The sequence below is a fragment of the Opisthocomus hoazin genome, chromosome 1 (assembly GCF_030867145.1).
Source record: "Opisthocomus hoazin isolate bOpiHoa1 chromosome 1, bOpiHoa1.hap1, whole genome shotgun sequence".
Taxonomy (NCBI): Eukaryota; Metazoa; Chordata; class Aves; order Opisthocomiformes; family Opisthocomidae; genus Opisthocomus; species Opisthocomus hoazin.
The window spans coordinates 23471555-23488439 of NC_134414.1; the positions used below are offsets into that span (position 1 = coordinate 23471555).

Below are 16885 nucleotides of genomic sequence, written 5' to 3' on the forward strand. Positions count from 1 at the left end.
AAATCCAGTTAGAAAATCCAAGCTTTCCCATTTTAAAGAAAGAACTATTTATTTCAAGTGGACTATTTCTCACCTACAGTCACCACTGTCACACGTCACGTACGAAAAAAGCAACGTTCAGCCAGTGAAGAACACCACACTTTACTCCAGCAAAAGTGCAATTTTGCCAGTTCTATACTAGACTTAATACTGAAATGTCTGAGCTACATAGAAATATTTCTGTTTCCACATTTCTGTGTAAGCTATTTACACAATAAATATTTTTTATTTAGAGGAAATCCAGATTTGATCCAATATAAAAAAAATAGTGTAGGCTAACACTGAGTTTTAAATCCAACCTGAAAAGTTCCATATGAAAAGAAATAATCTGCTGGGAAAACACCCCAAACTGGAAAAAACCTCAAAACCCGAAGTTTGGCTCTACAACAATGCTTCAGGTAAGAATACATGTTTTTAAAGGAATAATGCAAAGTTGCCAGAGAACACTGCCCAATTCCATTATGTGCCAGGAGATGCAGAAGTCTCACAAGGCTCTCTAAATACTTTAAAATGCAGGCTTTTCTTTTATGCTTGAATTACTGACACACTGATACTTTTCAGCTCAGAGAAGCCATGATGTAAGGACATCATTAGTTGCAATTACACTCTATAACATACCATGATTACTATGTGGCATTAACGATTACAACAGTACAACAGCCTGGCTAAAGCTAAGCTGCTTCTGCTTTATCATGCCAAGATCTTCACACTAAGCCACCACCCAGACCACCACAGGACAAGCTGGGCAGTGATGCAGACTACCCATCACTTGCAGTCAGTTGCCCATTATAAATCAGTAATTTTGAATGACAGGTAAGGAGCAATAGGAAAAAAACGTTTATACCCACCGTGATTACAAATAGTTAATATTGGCTGAAATAACAGACATTTTCTCCTTCCATTTTCTCCAGTTTCCTTATATGATATATAATAATTTATCCCTTCTGTTTAGATCGTAACATGCTATTGCATGATAAAAGCGTGTTCTAGATTTTTTGTGTGCTTTTCTCCTCATTTCAGGAGAAATTTAAAGGGAACATTAAATTTTATGATTCATGGTACAGAATCTCTTCAAAGCTATAAAGAGCAATGGATGCAGCTAGAGTGCTATGAGCCTGATACAGCAGCCTGAGCAGTGACCTGCCCTCGCGATTTCAGTAAGCGCTGTGTCAGGTAGTTCTGACATCAGCCCCTGCTTTCAGCATGAAAGGATGGAAATCCCGCCAACTCCCTCACCTTGGTATTCCGATACCTGGAGTGCAAACCCTGCCCCGTTCCCTCACCATCCCCACGCCTCTGTGTGCACCACAGGCACGTCCATGCCCTCCTGCCACTCTCTGCACCCACATTTCCACCATTGCTTCCCAAAACTGCCATAAGACTATAGGAATTTATTCAGATTGTTGTGCACAGCAGTGAGATTGCCCTTTTCATATGAATGTTAACAAAATAATTAGCACAAAGAACATGTGCCCTGCCATCTATCGAACTCTTCTGAATACACAGCAATAGTTCAGAAACTTTGCAATAAAGCTTAAGTAAACTTTACTAAAGGTAAAATTTTACTTTATGAAAAGTAACTTTACTGAAAGTTAACTACTAATATTTTGAAATAATTTATTTTTTCAATTTCATGTATGCCTGGTACCAAGATACTTTAAGTACCTCCACACAAATGCAGGCTATTAGAAGCAAGATTTCAAAAATCTGAAAACCAACAGAGTTTCAGATAAATCAATACAGCTGTGCTCTGTGAAATAAAATTACTTCCTCTTACACATAATAAAATTGAATGCACTGAAAGTTCTAGGGTGGAGCGGGTTTTTGTGTTGTTTTGTAGTGTGGGGTTTTTTTAAGGTTTTTGCCATGCCACAGAACAGATTAACAATCCAATTTAATAATACCATACAGTAATAAGTAGAAAATGCATGCGATTCTGGGCATCATATTAAAAGTCAGACCTGAATGACTATTTGCGCAGTAATGCCATTAACTTCATACCAGTAAGAGTACACCTCTGAACCCAGTTTGACTCACTCGCTAGCAATTTCACTAGTTCTGCCACAAGTACATACCCAAACAATAACCCCATCTAACAAAATAAAATACTCCTCTTGTTGAGAGCAGACTGCCTCTGAGAATAGCTTGGCACTCACCCCAGTTAGCTTTATTACCAGGAATAAACTTTATGAAAGATCGCTATACATAAAACAGACTCTCAGCTGCTCAAACAGAAGATCAATGGGACTTGTGATAAGAGATTAACTTGGCAATCAGACACCCAGTAGTAACATCGTTTCAGTGGTTTTCTTTTTAAATTACTCTAATAAAACACAGACACTACAGAAAGACCATGCACCGTTTTAACAGTAAACAACATTTATACACAATTCATCAAACTCAGATGCAGAAGGTAAATGCAACTTATTCCTCCAAATGGAATGTCCCCTATAACAAAAGTTGAAGCCATAATGTTTGAAGGGATTTCACACTTGTGCCTGGACTGCCCATGGAATAAGTGAACTGCTTCATTGGGGGGTAGTTAGGTTACAAAGCATCTGAAAGGAAGAAGAGTTCAAATACAGCTTAGGAAAAAATGGACATGTGGTACACCAGCTCCAAGGCAGAAAAGCCAACAGACAAAGCACGACGAACTACAAGACCAAAAGTGTTTCATTTGTTCTGAAATTCAGAGCAGCTAGGTTGTCAGAGGCTCGATTAAATAATTTATTTTACTACAAAACCTAAACTATTAAGCAATCCCTCCCCCACCTTCTGCAAGTGTCAGTTATACCTACAGAAAAATAAGTAAGTATATTTAAGAGAATAAAGGTCTCACCTGAACAGACCATATCATAACATCTACCCCATTATGTCAGATTCACAGCCTGAATATGCATTTAGAGGACTTTTTGCCTCCATCAGTATAATGTAAACTCTGTTACTGAAACCAAAGGGAAGCCACAAGAAGCATCTAATAATAACCCTAAATCAGCTAATTTTAACTTGCAGAAGAATTGGAAGAATAAAAGAGTAAATCTGTCAGAGGTATAACTTGCTGTGCTCCTCCTAGGTGATAAAATTCTGTAGTGAGAATGTGTCAAAAGCAGTTTTACCAAATGAATTGTTTAAACCGAGGCTTCCCTTACCAAGGATGTAACATACGTCTTCCCTAACTCCCTTGAATAACCACAGCTGTATTTGCTAACATTTGCAGAGCACCAAAGTCCCCAGAATGTAAGCTGCAACTCCAAACGGAAAGGTAAACAGGGTGACCACAGAGCAATACCATTACGTACACAGAGTAACCGGGGCTGCTCCAGCTTTTCAACCTGTGAGTACTGCAGTGGCAGCAGGGAACCCCAGGAGCTGAAGCAGTAGTTCCCAACCAAGGAAAACCAGAACATATTCTGAAGAAATACAGGAAGAACCCACTGGATTTTATGTTTGTTCTTTCCCAAACAAACCAACTGGTGGAAAAAAGCTGTAGAGCTGGGACAGGGTGATAGGAATAGGACCCACAGCTGCAGTTCTGTGCTGTCAGCAGTAAGGGACAGGCTGGGCAGCGCACTCTTCTCCTCCCACTCCCCCTCTGCCACTGTGCAAAGCTAGGCGAGCAGCCCCAGGTTAACACACCACACCTACAGCGGCACAACGGGTGAGACCCCGCTTCCCTTCCTTGCAGGGAGCCAGGCAAGCCAATCCAGGGAAACTCCCAAGACTGAGCCAAGAAAGAGACAACCAGTTCCTCTGCGAATCACTGGGGGCCACAGGAAGATGATCTTTGTGGCATGTGAAGCATGTAGGCTTTGGCCAAAGAGAGCAGGGAAATAGCAGCCTCTGCTAATAATGGAAGAGGTACAGGCAGAGTTTGCTGGAGCTCAGGGTGGAAAACACGCTTTTCTCTGTTTCTCCGGGGACAGGTGAAGTAATGAAGCAGAAATCAGCAGGATGAAAAAAAAAAAAAAAAGTAATGTCATCAAAAAAACTGAAGGTCTGAAAGCCACTTATCTAGAGGGAACATATCCTTCTCCAGGTTCTTGTCTGACAGGCACCAGTTGAATCTTCTCTCCTACAGTAGTAGCATGAACAAATCCAAGACTTTCAATTAAATTCAAAATAATGAATAGTAAGACTAGCCACGCAGCTCGCCATCAGTATCACCCAGATTTAAATATACATCATCCTGGCAAGCGTTCTTTGGCAGGCAGGTGTCCCCTTTCCCCCCACTTTCCCCATTACTCATTCCTGGTCCTTCTCGCCCACCTCCGCCTGCCATACTGCCAGGTATGCAAAATGAGCTGCGTTACAGGGCTGTGCTCCACAGCAGATCTGCTTAAACAAAAAAAAAAGTTAGGACGGAGAATGCTGGTTGTTCTTAAGGTGACTTCCACGCAGATCCAGTTTATTATTCAACATATATATTCAGAAGGGCAGTACCTCTGAGAGGAGGACGTCAATAAACTTCTTAAAGAGGCTTTTGCCCTCAAGCCTATTCATTTGTGTGTCACCGCAGTAATTAAAGAAAAATAGGTGTACCACATGGAAAGGCACCATTTCTTCCTTCCCAATGAGTCTTCGAGATCTACAGGTGCCAGCCTACACTTGCACATCTCATGAGACAGCAGAATTGAGGAAGCGAAGAGCCATGGATGCCATACACAGAACAGGGGGCACACACCTCCCCTCTGGATCACGCCTCCTCCCTTCCAAGCCCTGTCTTTGAAACTGTGGCTCGACTGTAAATGAGAATACGGGGAGCTATCAATGTCTAATATTAAAATTATTAAGCAACTAAGTTGGAGTCCTGCTGTATGGCATCTACAGTAGAGTACGCGCTCTTTCTAAAGAAAAATCAGAAAACTTTAAAAGGCATCCGGGTTAATACAACTACTAAAAAAATACTTATGTTTTAAAGTTCTCTTACATTTTTATTACCGAGTTTTAACCTCATATTTGGAGTAGTTTCTGGATCCCTAAAATTCCCAAACCAATCTTTAACACACTAACTTAGGCCTTTATAGAGCGCTTGTCAGCATGAAGGAAACAGCTTAAATATCTTGATTTACCATCTGGTTTCTATACTCAACATGTCTCAAATGTAGTAAGGTTCACAGGACAAGGTAATAATTTTATTACACCAGAAGATACAGCATAGGGTAGAGGAGGAAAAAATAATATATATATTTTTGTCAAAATGTAAAAGTCATGAGAGCCTCTCCAACTCCTACCTGACCACGAGACAGCAACAGTTAGACAGGGACCCAAAAGTAAAATTCCTCTTAAAGAACAGAAATAAGAACCATAAATGCTAAACAGATGTAACTAGTTATCTATGCAGCCATTATTACTGATAGATTAATTTCAATGAAGACTAATGCCTAGAGTTCTCCTTATTAATATTTCCCGCTGTTCACATGAGATCCATCCACAACCCACTCCTCAGCAGTTTTAGGTAACCCGAAGCATATGAATCTCCTCTCTAGCCCAACCATAAACACTGGGAAACAGACCAACAGATTTTAAGAGAAAAGGAACTGTTCGGATCCCAGAGCTCTTTCAGTAAGTCTTGACAAGTATTCTTGCACATATAGAAAAATTTAGGCTTCAGGTATGGAGCTTTATACTAGAATATATTCTACTGTACTCATTGTAGATCTTGAAAAACACAGCTTCTGCTGCTTTCCAGTCCTGTGTCAGGTCTACAGCAGTTGGACTCCTCTGCATCCACCTACCCATACTATGGAAGAAACCGAGGTGTAGCCCATATCCTAGTCCAGTTTTAAACAAAGTCCATCTGATTCTGCTCACAGGCAGACCAGTTCCTTCTCCTGAGGATCAGTCACCTTAGCTGCCAGGATTCCTGCCCTTCTGGCAAGGATGAAGGACAAACAAAATCCTTCAGCTATGCAAAAGTAGAATACTCTAACACAAAAAGAAAAGGCCAAGAAATTGAAGGCATTTATAGTTGAGAAGAACTTGGCCCACACAATTCTCAAAAATTTTGAAATCAGTGACAGAAAATATGTATTTAGCATTTTAAGATTGGCCCATGATACTGTATCTACTTCAGAGATGAAGACTCTGAAGAGACATCCTGAAACTGCTATCACAGGGAGATTACAGACTCTCCTTTGTGAGCAGGAGGATGGCTTGTACTGATGTAGCAGGAGGAGACAGGAAAAACAAAACCAGGATCTCCAAAGCTAATCCTTGTCCTCCCACAGGATTACTACCTAAACTCGTTTATAAATTAATAGGCAGCCAGACCCTCTGTAGTCTGCTTTCCCTTCTCAGACAGAGATTTCTTCCATAAGGTCCACAGAAGTCCATATGGCAGAGAAGTGCCAGCAGGAGCCACAGCTCCAAGTTCAAACCCTGACCACGTGGTCCTTCCCATTCCTGTAGTATTACCTCTCCTTTGTGCCCTGATATTTCCTTAACGTGTACACTGTGGTCCACTGTCAAGAGATTACTCAATACTAAAGCCATCTTTTTCATCTCCGGCCCGCTTTCTTACTCTCATCACTACTCTTCCTCTTCCTTCCAATCTCCTTTTCATTGTTTCATTCTCAACAGTTCATCCACCAGTCTTGCTCCCATGTCCATTTGCTGCAGCGTTACTCAACGTACCTTCAAGTTCCATCCTCAAATCCATTTCTAAAGATATTTTTAACTAATACTTGAGAAGTTAAGATATTAAGCATATCAAATCCTGCAAAAGGACACATGCAGATGACTTAGTACCATCTACATTCGCTGTTCTTATTACACTAAGCTTCAGGAATTGACACTGACAACATGTTACTGAAAGTTCCAAGGATTTTAAAGAGTATGAGTGTAATGCACACAAAACTAGTACAGATGTCTAACAGCAACTGGGTGGAGGGTTGCAGGGAATGGAAAAGATTAAGTACCTGCTTGATTCTTGTAAGATAAAGGAGGGCCAGGAAGCTCCGGAGACAGCAGAGAGGAGAAAGCAAGAGGGAAGCAGGCAAAAGAAAGCAAGCCATTCTCAGCAGCTAAGAGCCATGTTTGAGAACTTTAAATATTTTTAAATATGAAGTGACCTGTTGCTGACTCCATATGTTATTTCTCAGCTGCTGGAGTGAACCTCAAGTAGGAAGACACAAATGGGTGGGCAGGAGGCGAGAGGAAATACAGAGCAGAAGTCTGGGAAGGATACAGAAAGGGACCAAGTGACTCAAAAGAGAACTGGGAGTCACAAAGGTGTGACAGGCTCCTGAAACTTGAGTATACAAGGCTGGAGGCAAGAGTGCACATCACAGGAATGATGTGTTAAAAAGTGGAAGGAGTCAGGAAGGCACAGAGGGCTGGAAAACATCTACTGATCTCTCTAAACACCCATATCCTAGCCTCCTCCCTGACTTGGGTGGAAGCACATTTTTATCAATAACCAATACAAACTCCTCTCCAGTGACGTGCAGAAACACCTGCAACACTGCATAGCACTGTCATAGAATCATAGAAAGTTTTGGGTCGGAAGGGACCCCTAGAGGTCATCTAGTCCAACCCCCTGCAGCGAGCAGGGACACCGCTAACTAGATCAGGTTGCTCAGAGCCCTGTCCAACCTGGTCTTGAATGTTTCCAGGGATGGGGCCTCCACTACCTCTCTGGGCAACCCGTTCCAGTGTTTCACCACCCTCATTGTAAAGAATTTCTTCCTTATATCTAGCCTAAACCTACCCTGCTTTAGTTTAAAACCATTACCCCTTGTCCTGTCACTGCTGTCTCTACTAAAAAGATTGTCCCCATCTTTCCTACAGGCTCCCTTTAAGTACTGAAAGGCTGCAATCAGGTCTCCCCACAACCTTCTCTTCTCCAGGCTGAACAAGCCCAACTCCCTCAGCCTGTCCTCATAGGAGAGGTGCTCCAGCCCTCGGATCATTTTTGTAGCCCTGCTTTGGACCCGCTCCAACAGTTCCATGTCCTTCTTGTGCTGAGGGCTCCAGAGCTGAACGCAGTACTCCAGGTGAGGTCTCACCAGAGCAGAGTAGAGGGGCAGAATCACCTCTCTTGACCTGCTGGCCACGCTGCTCTTGATGCAGCCCAGGACACGGTTGGCCCTCTCGGCTGCCAGCGCACATTGCCGGCTCATGTCCAGCCTTTCGTCTATCAGTACCCCCAAGTTCCTCTCAGCAGAGCTGCTCTTGACCCTTTCATCCCCCAGACTCTATTGATACTGGGGATTACCCCGACCCAGGTGTAGCAGTACCACTTCGCCAGCTTCATACTGTACCCTGAAACACCTTCCACTAAGACTCCCATAACATCCTCCTAGGGAAGCTCAGGAAGCGTGGGCCAGACGAGTGGACAGTGAGGTGGACTGAGAACTGACTGAATGGCCAAGCTCAGAGGGTTGTCATCAGTGGGGTGAGTCCAGTTGAAGGCCTGTAACTAGTGGTGTCCCACAGGGGTCAGTACTCAACCCAGTCTTATTCAACTTCTTCATCAATGACCTGGATGAAGGGACAGACTGTACCCCCAGCAAGTTTGCTGATGGGAGGAGTGGCCGATACACCAGAAGGCTGTGCTGCCATTCAGCGAGACCTGGACAGGCTGGAGAGTTGGGCAGAGAGGAACCTGATGAAATTCAAAAAGGGCAAATGTCCTGCACCTGGGGAGGAACCCCAGGCACCAGTACAGGCTTGGGGCGGACCTGCTGGAGAGCAGCTCTGTGGAGAGGGACCTGGGTGTCCTGGTGGATGACAAGTTGGCCATGAGCCAGCAGTGTGCCCTGGCTGCCAAGAAGACCAATGGTCTCCTGGGGTGCATTAGGAGGAGTGTGGCCAGCAGGTCGAGAGAGGTTCTACCAAGATGGTTAGGGGACTGGAGCGTCTCTCCTACAAGCAAAGGCTGAGGGAGCTTGGCTTGTTTAGCCACAAGAGAAGGCTGAGACGGAACCTTAAAATGCCTGTAAATATCTTAAGGGTGGGTGTCAGGAAGATGGGGCCAGACTCTTTTCAGTGGTGCCCAGCTACAGGACAAGGGGCAACGGGCACAAACTGAAGCACAGGAAGTTCCGTCTGAACATGAGGAAGAACTTCTTCCCTCTGAGGGTGAAGGAGCACAGGCTGCCCAGAGAGGTTGTGGAGTCTCCTTCTCTGGAGATATTCAAAACCCACCTGGACGTGGTCCTGTGCAGCCTGGTCTAGGTGACCCTGCTTTGGCAGGGGTGTTGGACTAGATGATCTCCAGAGGTCCCTCCCAACCCCTACCCATTCTGTGATTCCACCTGGCAGCACAGAAGCCGCACCACAGTGGTTCCACGTGGCTTGATGTGCATGGCTGAAGACTACAGAGACACTACTAAAATCACCCACCCATATCTGAAAAGGTAAGTAGATAATTCACTACAAGAATTATTTCATACACTCTTTGAAAGTTATTATATATTTATACAACAGACATACCCTGAACCCACTCAGAGCTCAGCTGTGGCAGGTACTGTGCTAACAGAATATTATTACTGCTTATTATTGCGTATGCGAAGCCCTGTGTCACATGAATCTGTGCCCGTACCAGAGTTTCTTTTGCAGCAAAGTCTCAGAAGATTACAGGAACATTTTTATGAATGAGAACTTTTTTATAATATAAAACCTCATACATACATGGGAGCATGTGTTTACAACCAGCCTGTGAAAGACTAGCAAAGATATACTGCGCCTTACAGAAAAGATGTGTCATTTCTTACTAGTACATTGTATTAGCATACTGGAATACAAAACATCTTCATATACTAAATACATTTTAAATACCCTTCCTAAACCATGAGCACAAATACTTCGGAAAAACTATGGAGAAAGTAATACTTGTGAAGAAGGGCAGTTAAAGGGAAATGAAAAGCTGAGCCAAGCTTGGTCTCTGTATGGTGGCAGCGAGTGAAACTTGGAGGAGAGTGAAATTTTTGTCCCTTCCCCCAGTCAGAGTTCCTCTGCGACGTGCTCTGTTCTGCAGCAAGCCCAGGGTCATCTGCTTACAGCTGGCAGTCTTAGCTTGCTGCATGCTGTGTTCAGCGTAGCGTCTCTGTGTATTAGTGCATGCACAAAATATAACCACAGAAGTTGGACTGTGCAAGAGTTAGTTCAGAGAGGACTTCTCTATCAACATCCAGGTTTCTATTTACTCCACTTTTGTATCTTTATGGAAAGATCATATGAACTACAAACACACCAGCATGCAAAAAACCTGGAAATCTCAGTTGTAACTCCATTTTAATAACAAGGCTGTGTTCCCTGGAAAAAAGCATGAATTTAACATTGTTCTCCTAAACAAATACCCACTTCTATCCAAGTCATGCACAACCCAAAAGAGTGAAATGTTCTCCTTAAGCTAAGTAACAGTGAAATTAAGGTTCAGAAGTGTAACTGAAATTTCCATACCCTGGGGGGATATCACTTGTGCTCAGAGGTGACACACTATTTTTAGGACCATGACACGAGCTGCATTACTTCTAGTACATTTTGGTCGAATTTTCAGAGTTAAACATTTGCTGCTCACATCTAGTACAACTGCTGCTCTAAATGCTCAGCAATGTTACCAGCCCTTTCCCTCAAGGTTTGTTTTGTTTGAGAAAAGCCTCAGTTAAAAGTTTCAGCATGGAATCTACATCGTCTTCGATCTGCATTTGGTAGGAGAAAAATCACCTCTCTCTAATCTCTAGTTACATGCCTCTATTATGACCTACTCTAAACTTATCTCCTGGCATAGCAAGTGGAATTTCACTAAACGCACAGATAGATATTGGACACCTTGTTTCCACTTTGAGCTCAGTATTGAAGGTAACACTTACCCCTAGGAGTATGACATTAAATCTAGAGTAAGTTTTGTATTTCCATTCCACATTTTACTTCCTCTCACCCCTTTCTCTCCACCTACTTGTCTCCCAGCGAACAGCAGAGGCCTATGCCTCTTGCTGGGTAGCCTATTCCGACAGCTGAGCCACAGGAGGGTGCAGCACTGCACAGATGGAAGGGGAACAGAACGTGTAGAAAACCTGCCAGCTAACAGAAAATTAATTTTAGATCATGCTGTTCTGTTAAAGAAACCCAGAGAAACGCGAAAAAAAAAAACCCTATCACACTAGTGACAGTTAAAGTGGCTACTGAGAGAAACCTATTCCCTAAGAAATATGGTGTAATTGCGTACCAAAGAACTACACATGCTACTACTAGTCCCAAAACATTCTCCTTCAAAAATCTCTGATTTGGTAAATGATTGCTTGAATAGCTATCAGCTTAATTACTAATTTTTATTTTTAGATAAGAGAAGTACACGAGATTTACAGTCACTAAGTATATAGCTTATGCTGCTGACACAGACTGCCTAAATTTTGAAGAAGAAAATAAAATACTTACCACAGTGGGGTTACCGCTGCTGATCAACTGGCTGACTTCATGAAAAATGCTTTTGCAGTCAATTGATTTGTCTAATGATCCCCTTTTCACTATCACCGCTACTGCTAATAGAATCTGCTCCCGAACGTACTTTTGAAGGCTGTAAACAACATTGCAAAAATACGTTTGCAATTAATTTCAAACATCAATGTTCAATAAAATTTTAAACTCATTTCTTTCTCAAACATTTTGTGTGAATTCATAAGGGAAAGCTGACAACTCTACAGAATTCAACTAAGTGTTCAGAACGGAAGACAAATTGTTGAAATAGTCTTCCACTGCTACCCTTGGAAGCAAAAGGATAACCCAGACTTTATGCAGAATTCTACATGTTCAGAGGTATTTTTTCCACACTTACTTAGGCCTTTGTAAGACATAGGTTAGAAGGAATGTTCGCAGTGACTCGATGCTAGTTTTTTCCAAGAGAATCCATTCTCTCACTACCGCTTCCATTATCGCTGTAGCAGCTTGGAAAAGGACATAGTCCACTTTACTAGTTTCTGTGGGGAAAAACAAAGGCAATTGGAGTATCAGAAGACATACCATGTATTTAGCTGGTATGTATTTCTAACAAACTGTGGAGCAAAATAAAATAAAATTTACAAGATTTAATCACAATACATTAAGATATGATTAAACTGTCGGGCATGCCAGAACTGAAGATTCTTCTGTCATTCGTGTTCTTGCCTTTTGAACCAACAGTGCATAAAATTACATGTATTTTATGGGTAGTAATGCGAAGCAAGTCCACTTACACATGAAGATAACATTTGTGTTTAATTATTACAACCAAAGTTTTACAGACTGGTGTATTCCACATTATGTTCAAGCTTCTGTATTTATCTTGAGGTAATCAAAATATTAACTTTCTAAAAAAAGTGTAGGAATCACTGGCCTTTATTATCTGAATATCCAACTGCTTTGTATGTATATGCACTAAAGACACTAGAAAAAGATGTTATGGAAACAGATGACAGTTTGTGTGACTACAAAACATAATTTATGGAAAAAAATGGAATTTGAATTTAATTCTTATGATGACAGAAAGTTACAGAGAATTTTTTTTTGTTACTGTTCCTTTGCTTCTAAAAATTTTAACTTAGAAAGCACAGGTAGCATCTCAGTAGCCAGTTTCAAATCATACTAAGCTCCGTACGAAACACAGAAAGAGCATTCATAAAATATATTTTATGCTTTTGCCACCCTGTGGCTACATGAAATGGTGAAATAAAATTCCTGAACAAGAGTGGAGTTTGAGCTGTGGTGGGCAACCTGCTAGGACTAGAAAAAACTGTGTTTCTATGAGAAAGCCTCAGTCAGTGGATGACGGGCTTTAAGTAACTACAAAACAAACTTTCTTCCCCTGATTACATACACACGAGTTCATAATATATATTTACTTTATATACAAGTTCTATATCCAAGATAGCAGCCAATTTGCTAAAATGTTTTTAAGTAATTTAATCAGGTTCCAAATCTAAGTTCTACACAGGTAAACGTGCTTAAATCAAAATAAACCACCTTTAAATCTGCTTAGCTTAATTTGGAAAAATAAGTAACCACTTAATTAAAAGATTAGTGTATATGTTAACACACACATAAAAATGAGCCAGATTATTCCTGCACAGGTATTTTAATTCTGGTATTTTCTACCTCGTGGGTCTTTGGCTTTTCAAACTGTACAAAGCTCACACAAAAGGAGAATGCTATTAAAAAAAAAAGAGGATGGAATTTCTCCTTTGCATTAAGTACTGCAGATGCACAACTGCAATCGTTAACAGCACAGACATCCAGCACTCGGTGTAAGTTTATAACTAGTCAGAGCACCATTATCCTCTGTATGAAGTTACTAAAGAAAGACAGGACAAGTTTTGCCAGTACATTTAAGAGCTACAGGCTTACAGCAGAAGAACATAGAGCCTCATGCTTCCTGGGTTCAACTCCAGGTTCCTAAAGAAACTGTATGGTAGTAGCGGTTTCCCTTTTCCTTACGCTCATCACCTCTACTGCTCTGCCCATATTGCTCGTACACTCTTCTTTCCTTGAATGCCACCAACATCCTTCTAAATCTCTCTCTACCTCATTCCAGTTCCTGTATTGACTGTTTTTTCCCTGTTTCTTTTTAAACCCACCTGCTCTGATCCTCTGGTTCCTACCCACCTTTGCCTGCACACAACCCTTCAGTACACTTTAACTCTCTCCTCCTTCGTGAGCAGCTTTTTTCCCTTCATGGTTCCTGATTTCACAACCCCTGCCTCTCGCTTCTCACCTCCCAAGTGTTCCCCGGCTGTTCTTTCTGTCTGGACTGTACAAACATTTACTCAGGAAGCACAAAGTTTTGGGAACAGTCTGTCATTTTTAGGCCTCAGCATCACAACTGCCTACTAGAGAAGCCACTGGCAGGAGAAACCTGCCTCATGTGGAAACATGCTGGTTTCTCAGGGGTGATAGCACATGGGCAGTTTAAGGATGTAGTATTTCTAGATGTCCAAAAGGTGTTAAAAACAGGGTCCCCTACTTCCAACCAGACACATTTTAGAATCAAAAACCACACAAATATGTCTGCAGTGATATTTCCTTATTAATGTTAAATTGTACTCCCTTTGAGAACAAGATGCAGTGATGTATCCCTTAGGACTACTAGGTTTTTATTGCATAAATTTCCATTATTTACTTCTGAGTAGTGACAAATAATCACTTATGAGACACCAAAACGTTCTGCAAAGTTACTTAGGTATGGTTTTTTTCCCCACTTAAAGTTCTCTAAAAATCAATGTGAAAATAGAAAGCATGAATTTTGCAGACCCATAAAAAAAAGTGTGGTTACAGTCTTCAGGACCAGAAGAAATACTAACATAATATACTAAAACTAGAAGAAACTAATTTGTAGAAAAAATTTTGGTTGGGGAATGTGTGTAGGAAAGGAACCACAGCCTGCTTTATACATCACACTATAATTTAACAACACAGCAGCAGGCCTGCAACACTGACATCGCAATATCCATGAATTGTACATCTCTAAGAGTAAATTTAGAAATAATTGTTAAAAAAAACTGTGCAATGAATTAAGTATGAAAAGAACCATATTTTAAACACAATTCTAATATTTCTCTGTTCATTCTAGCAAATTCTTTTCAAGAAAAGTTGCTTTTTGTGTTTTTGGTGTGTGTTCTTTTCCACAGATTTCCAGGTTTTCCTCACCAGGTTTCAGAGTCAGCTTTCACTGAAATTTCCCCCTTGCCTCCCCCCAGCACCCACATCTGGTCAGTACAGCGGTGCTGAGCAGGAATCTTACATGCTTACTGCTCCTGCCATTTTCAGATTATTTAGCTGCCAAACTAACAAGTCTCTACAGGGCCTACAAAAACAGATTTGTTTTTAAAGACTTGTAACACAACCATATTTACAACATTTCCATTAAAATCCAAGAAATTTCTGATAAAAGCTGATACCTACCTATCTCTTTCCTTTCTCCACATGTATAATCCCACAAAACTTTGAATCAATACTCTGTTGATTCTTTTAGGTGGACAGAAACTTTTCTAACTACCTTTTTTTTTTTTAAATAAAAAAACCACAACAGCTGCATTGTTAACAGCAACTTACCAAGACATTCAACCTGAAATCTGAAATTAATTGTCACCATGGAAAAATTAGCACCAGTGCAAAATCTGGCAAATGCATATAGAATTGCATCGTTGGTTGATTCAGTGGGAAGCATCAAGCCAAGCAACTGCACCACAAGCAGTTCTACAAGCTGCACAGATCAGACAGTATTACAATAATCATGTAGGTGAGGAAACCTGAATCTATTAAATCAGTTTAGGAACTTCGCTACACAAAGTTGCACGTTGCAGACTTCAAAGCTGTCAGAAACAAAACCAAAGGGCAGCAATAGGCTTCACACTCCATCAAAAAAGTATCAAAACTAATGTTTGTATTCCCAGCTGCAGAAGACCAGCACAGTTCCAGTTATAAAAACAGGTACATGCTTAACTTATTAAAACTTACCCAAAATGTGTTTGCAAACAGCAAATGGTGATTTTGATTTTCTAAATGATAAGAATATGTGCTCAGCATGTTGGCGTTGTTCATTATTGACCATGGAAGGTGGTGCCTAAAAGAAAAGAGGAAAAAAAAAAAGTAAAGTTATTCAAGTACTAAAACCTCGCCCTGATTGTCAATACATATAAGCAATGTCATGAACTTCAAGTATTTGCTTTGTTAAACATCAAAACCAAGTATCTCAGAACACGCAGTTTTACCAATTCTCAGTCATGGCCTCTTCTTATATACCACTGCATATTTACATTGTGTACACCTAAGTGTGAATATTGAAACATCAGGCAGAGAGGGAATAATTCCAAGTATTGTGTTCCTAATGATGCTTCGGAAGAAAAATAAAAGACAAATCTACATTCAATCCAATACTTTTTCTACTCGAACCAAAAATATCACTGCACACCATGCTCACAGTCACAGACACAAAGTACTATTTTTTCTTTAGTTCTGCAATTCTTTTAAAATATTGAATTGTATCATAAATTCAAGGGATTAAAAAATCACGACTATGGATATGTTCCAAAATAAAGCATTAGCAGTAACATACTACCCTCTAGTGTTCCACATTAAAGTCGACATCTTAAAGACTGAGTCCTTGAATTTGAGAGCGGGGTCAGCTGGTTTGGGGATGGCTACAGCCGTTCACCCCCAGCTGCCTACGCCCACCCTCTCATACACCCATCCCCTTACATCACAGGCTCCTCCACTGCTCAGGTAGGACCTGCTGCTCCACCGCTGCTGACAGGCAGCTCCAGGGTGGTTTCTACCTGAAAATCAACTATAGGTAAAGCATGAAACTAAGTGGTACCCTGGACCATTGCGAGGTGGGATATCGCCTACAGAGCGCAGATGAGAGCTAACCGCCCGTATTGCAGCCTCACCTCCTCGAGCAACCCTGAGATCCCTCCCAGTGTCCCACAAGGTAAAAAAAGCCCTGCAGAAAACTTCAGCTGTTAACAGCACCACCCTGCTCTCCACTTTTGCCATTAACATTCTCCAATTTCTGCTATTTGGGATTTATCTGAACAAGCACACGATACAAATACTCTTACAGGGGACTGACAGCACAGGGCAGCATAAGCTGAACCGATGCACCTTTGAGACACCAACACAGGCGCATAGGAAGACTACATAAACACTACAGAGCCAGGTCAAGGTGACAGAGCAGTTTATTGAACTGCAGCTGAACTTCCAAACTCGACTCCTGTCCCTGGCAATCTGAGGGGAACATACACGCCACCTATCTTTTGGTTTTGATTTGCACCTGCTGCTTTGGGAATAAAAGCATGAAGACCTCAGCATAAAGAACAAGGTCTTTAACTTCAGAGAAATATTTTCCAGTAAATAAAACACATCAAATCTGATT

At 41.4% G+C, this 16885-nt stretch overlaps 1 protein-coding gene across 1 annotated transcript in view; it reads right to left on the minus strand.

Annotated features, from left to right (window-relative positions):
• The window catches only part of XPO4 (exportin 4), a 92733-nt gene that overhangs the window by 48120 nt on the left and 27728 nt on the right, over nucleotides 1-16885 (minus strand). The window contains exons 2-4 of the mRNA XM_075418950.1: nucleotides 15469-15574; nucleotides 11816-11957; nucleotides 11419-11557 (exon numbers count right to left, since the gene is read on the minus strand). Of these exons, the coding sequence (XP_075275065.1) occupies nucleotides 11419-11557; nucleotides 11816-11957; nucleotides 15469-15574 (387 nt within the window). The remainder of the gene's footprint in view (nucleotides 1-11418; nucleotides 11558-11815; nucleotides 11958-15468; nucleotides 15575-16885) is intronic.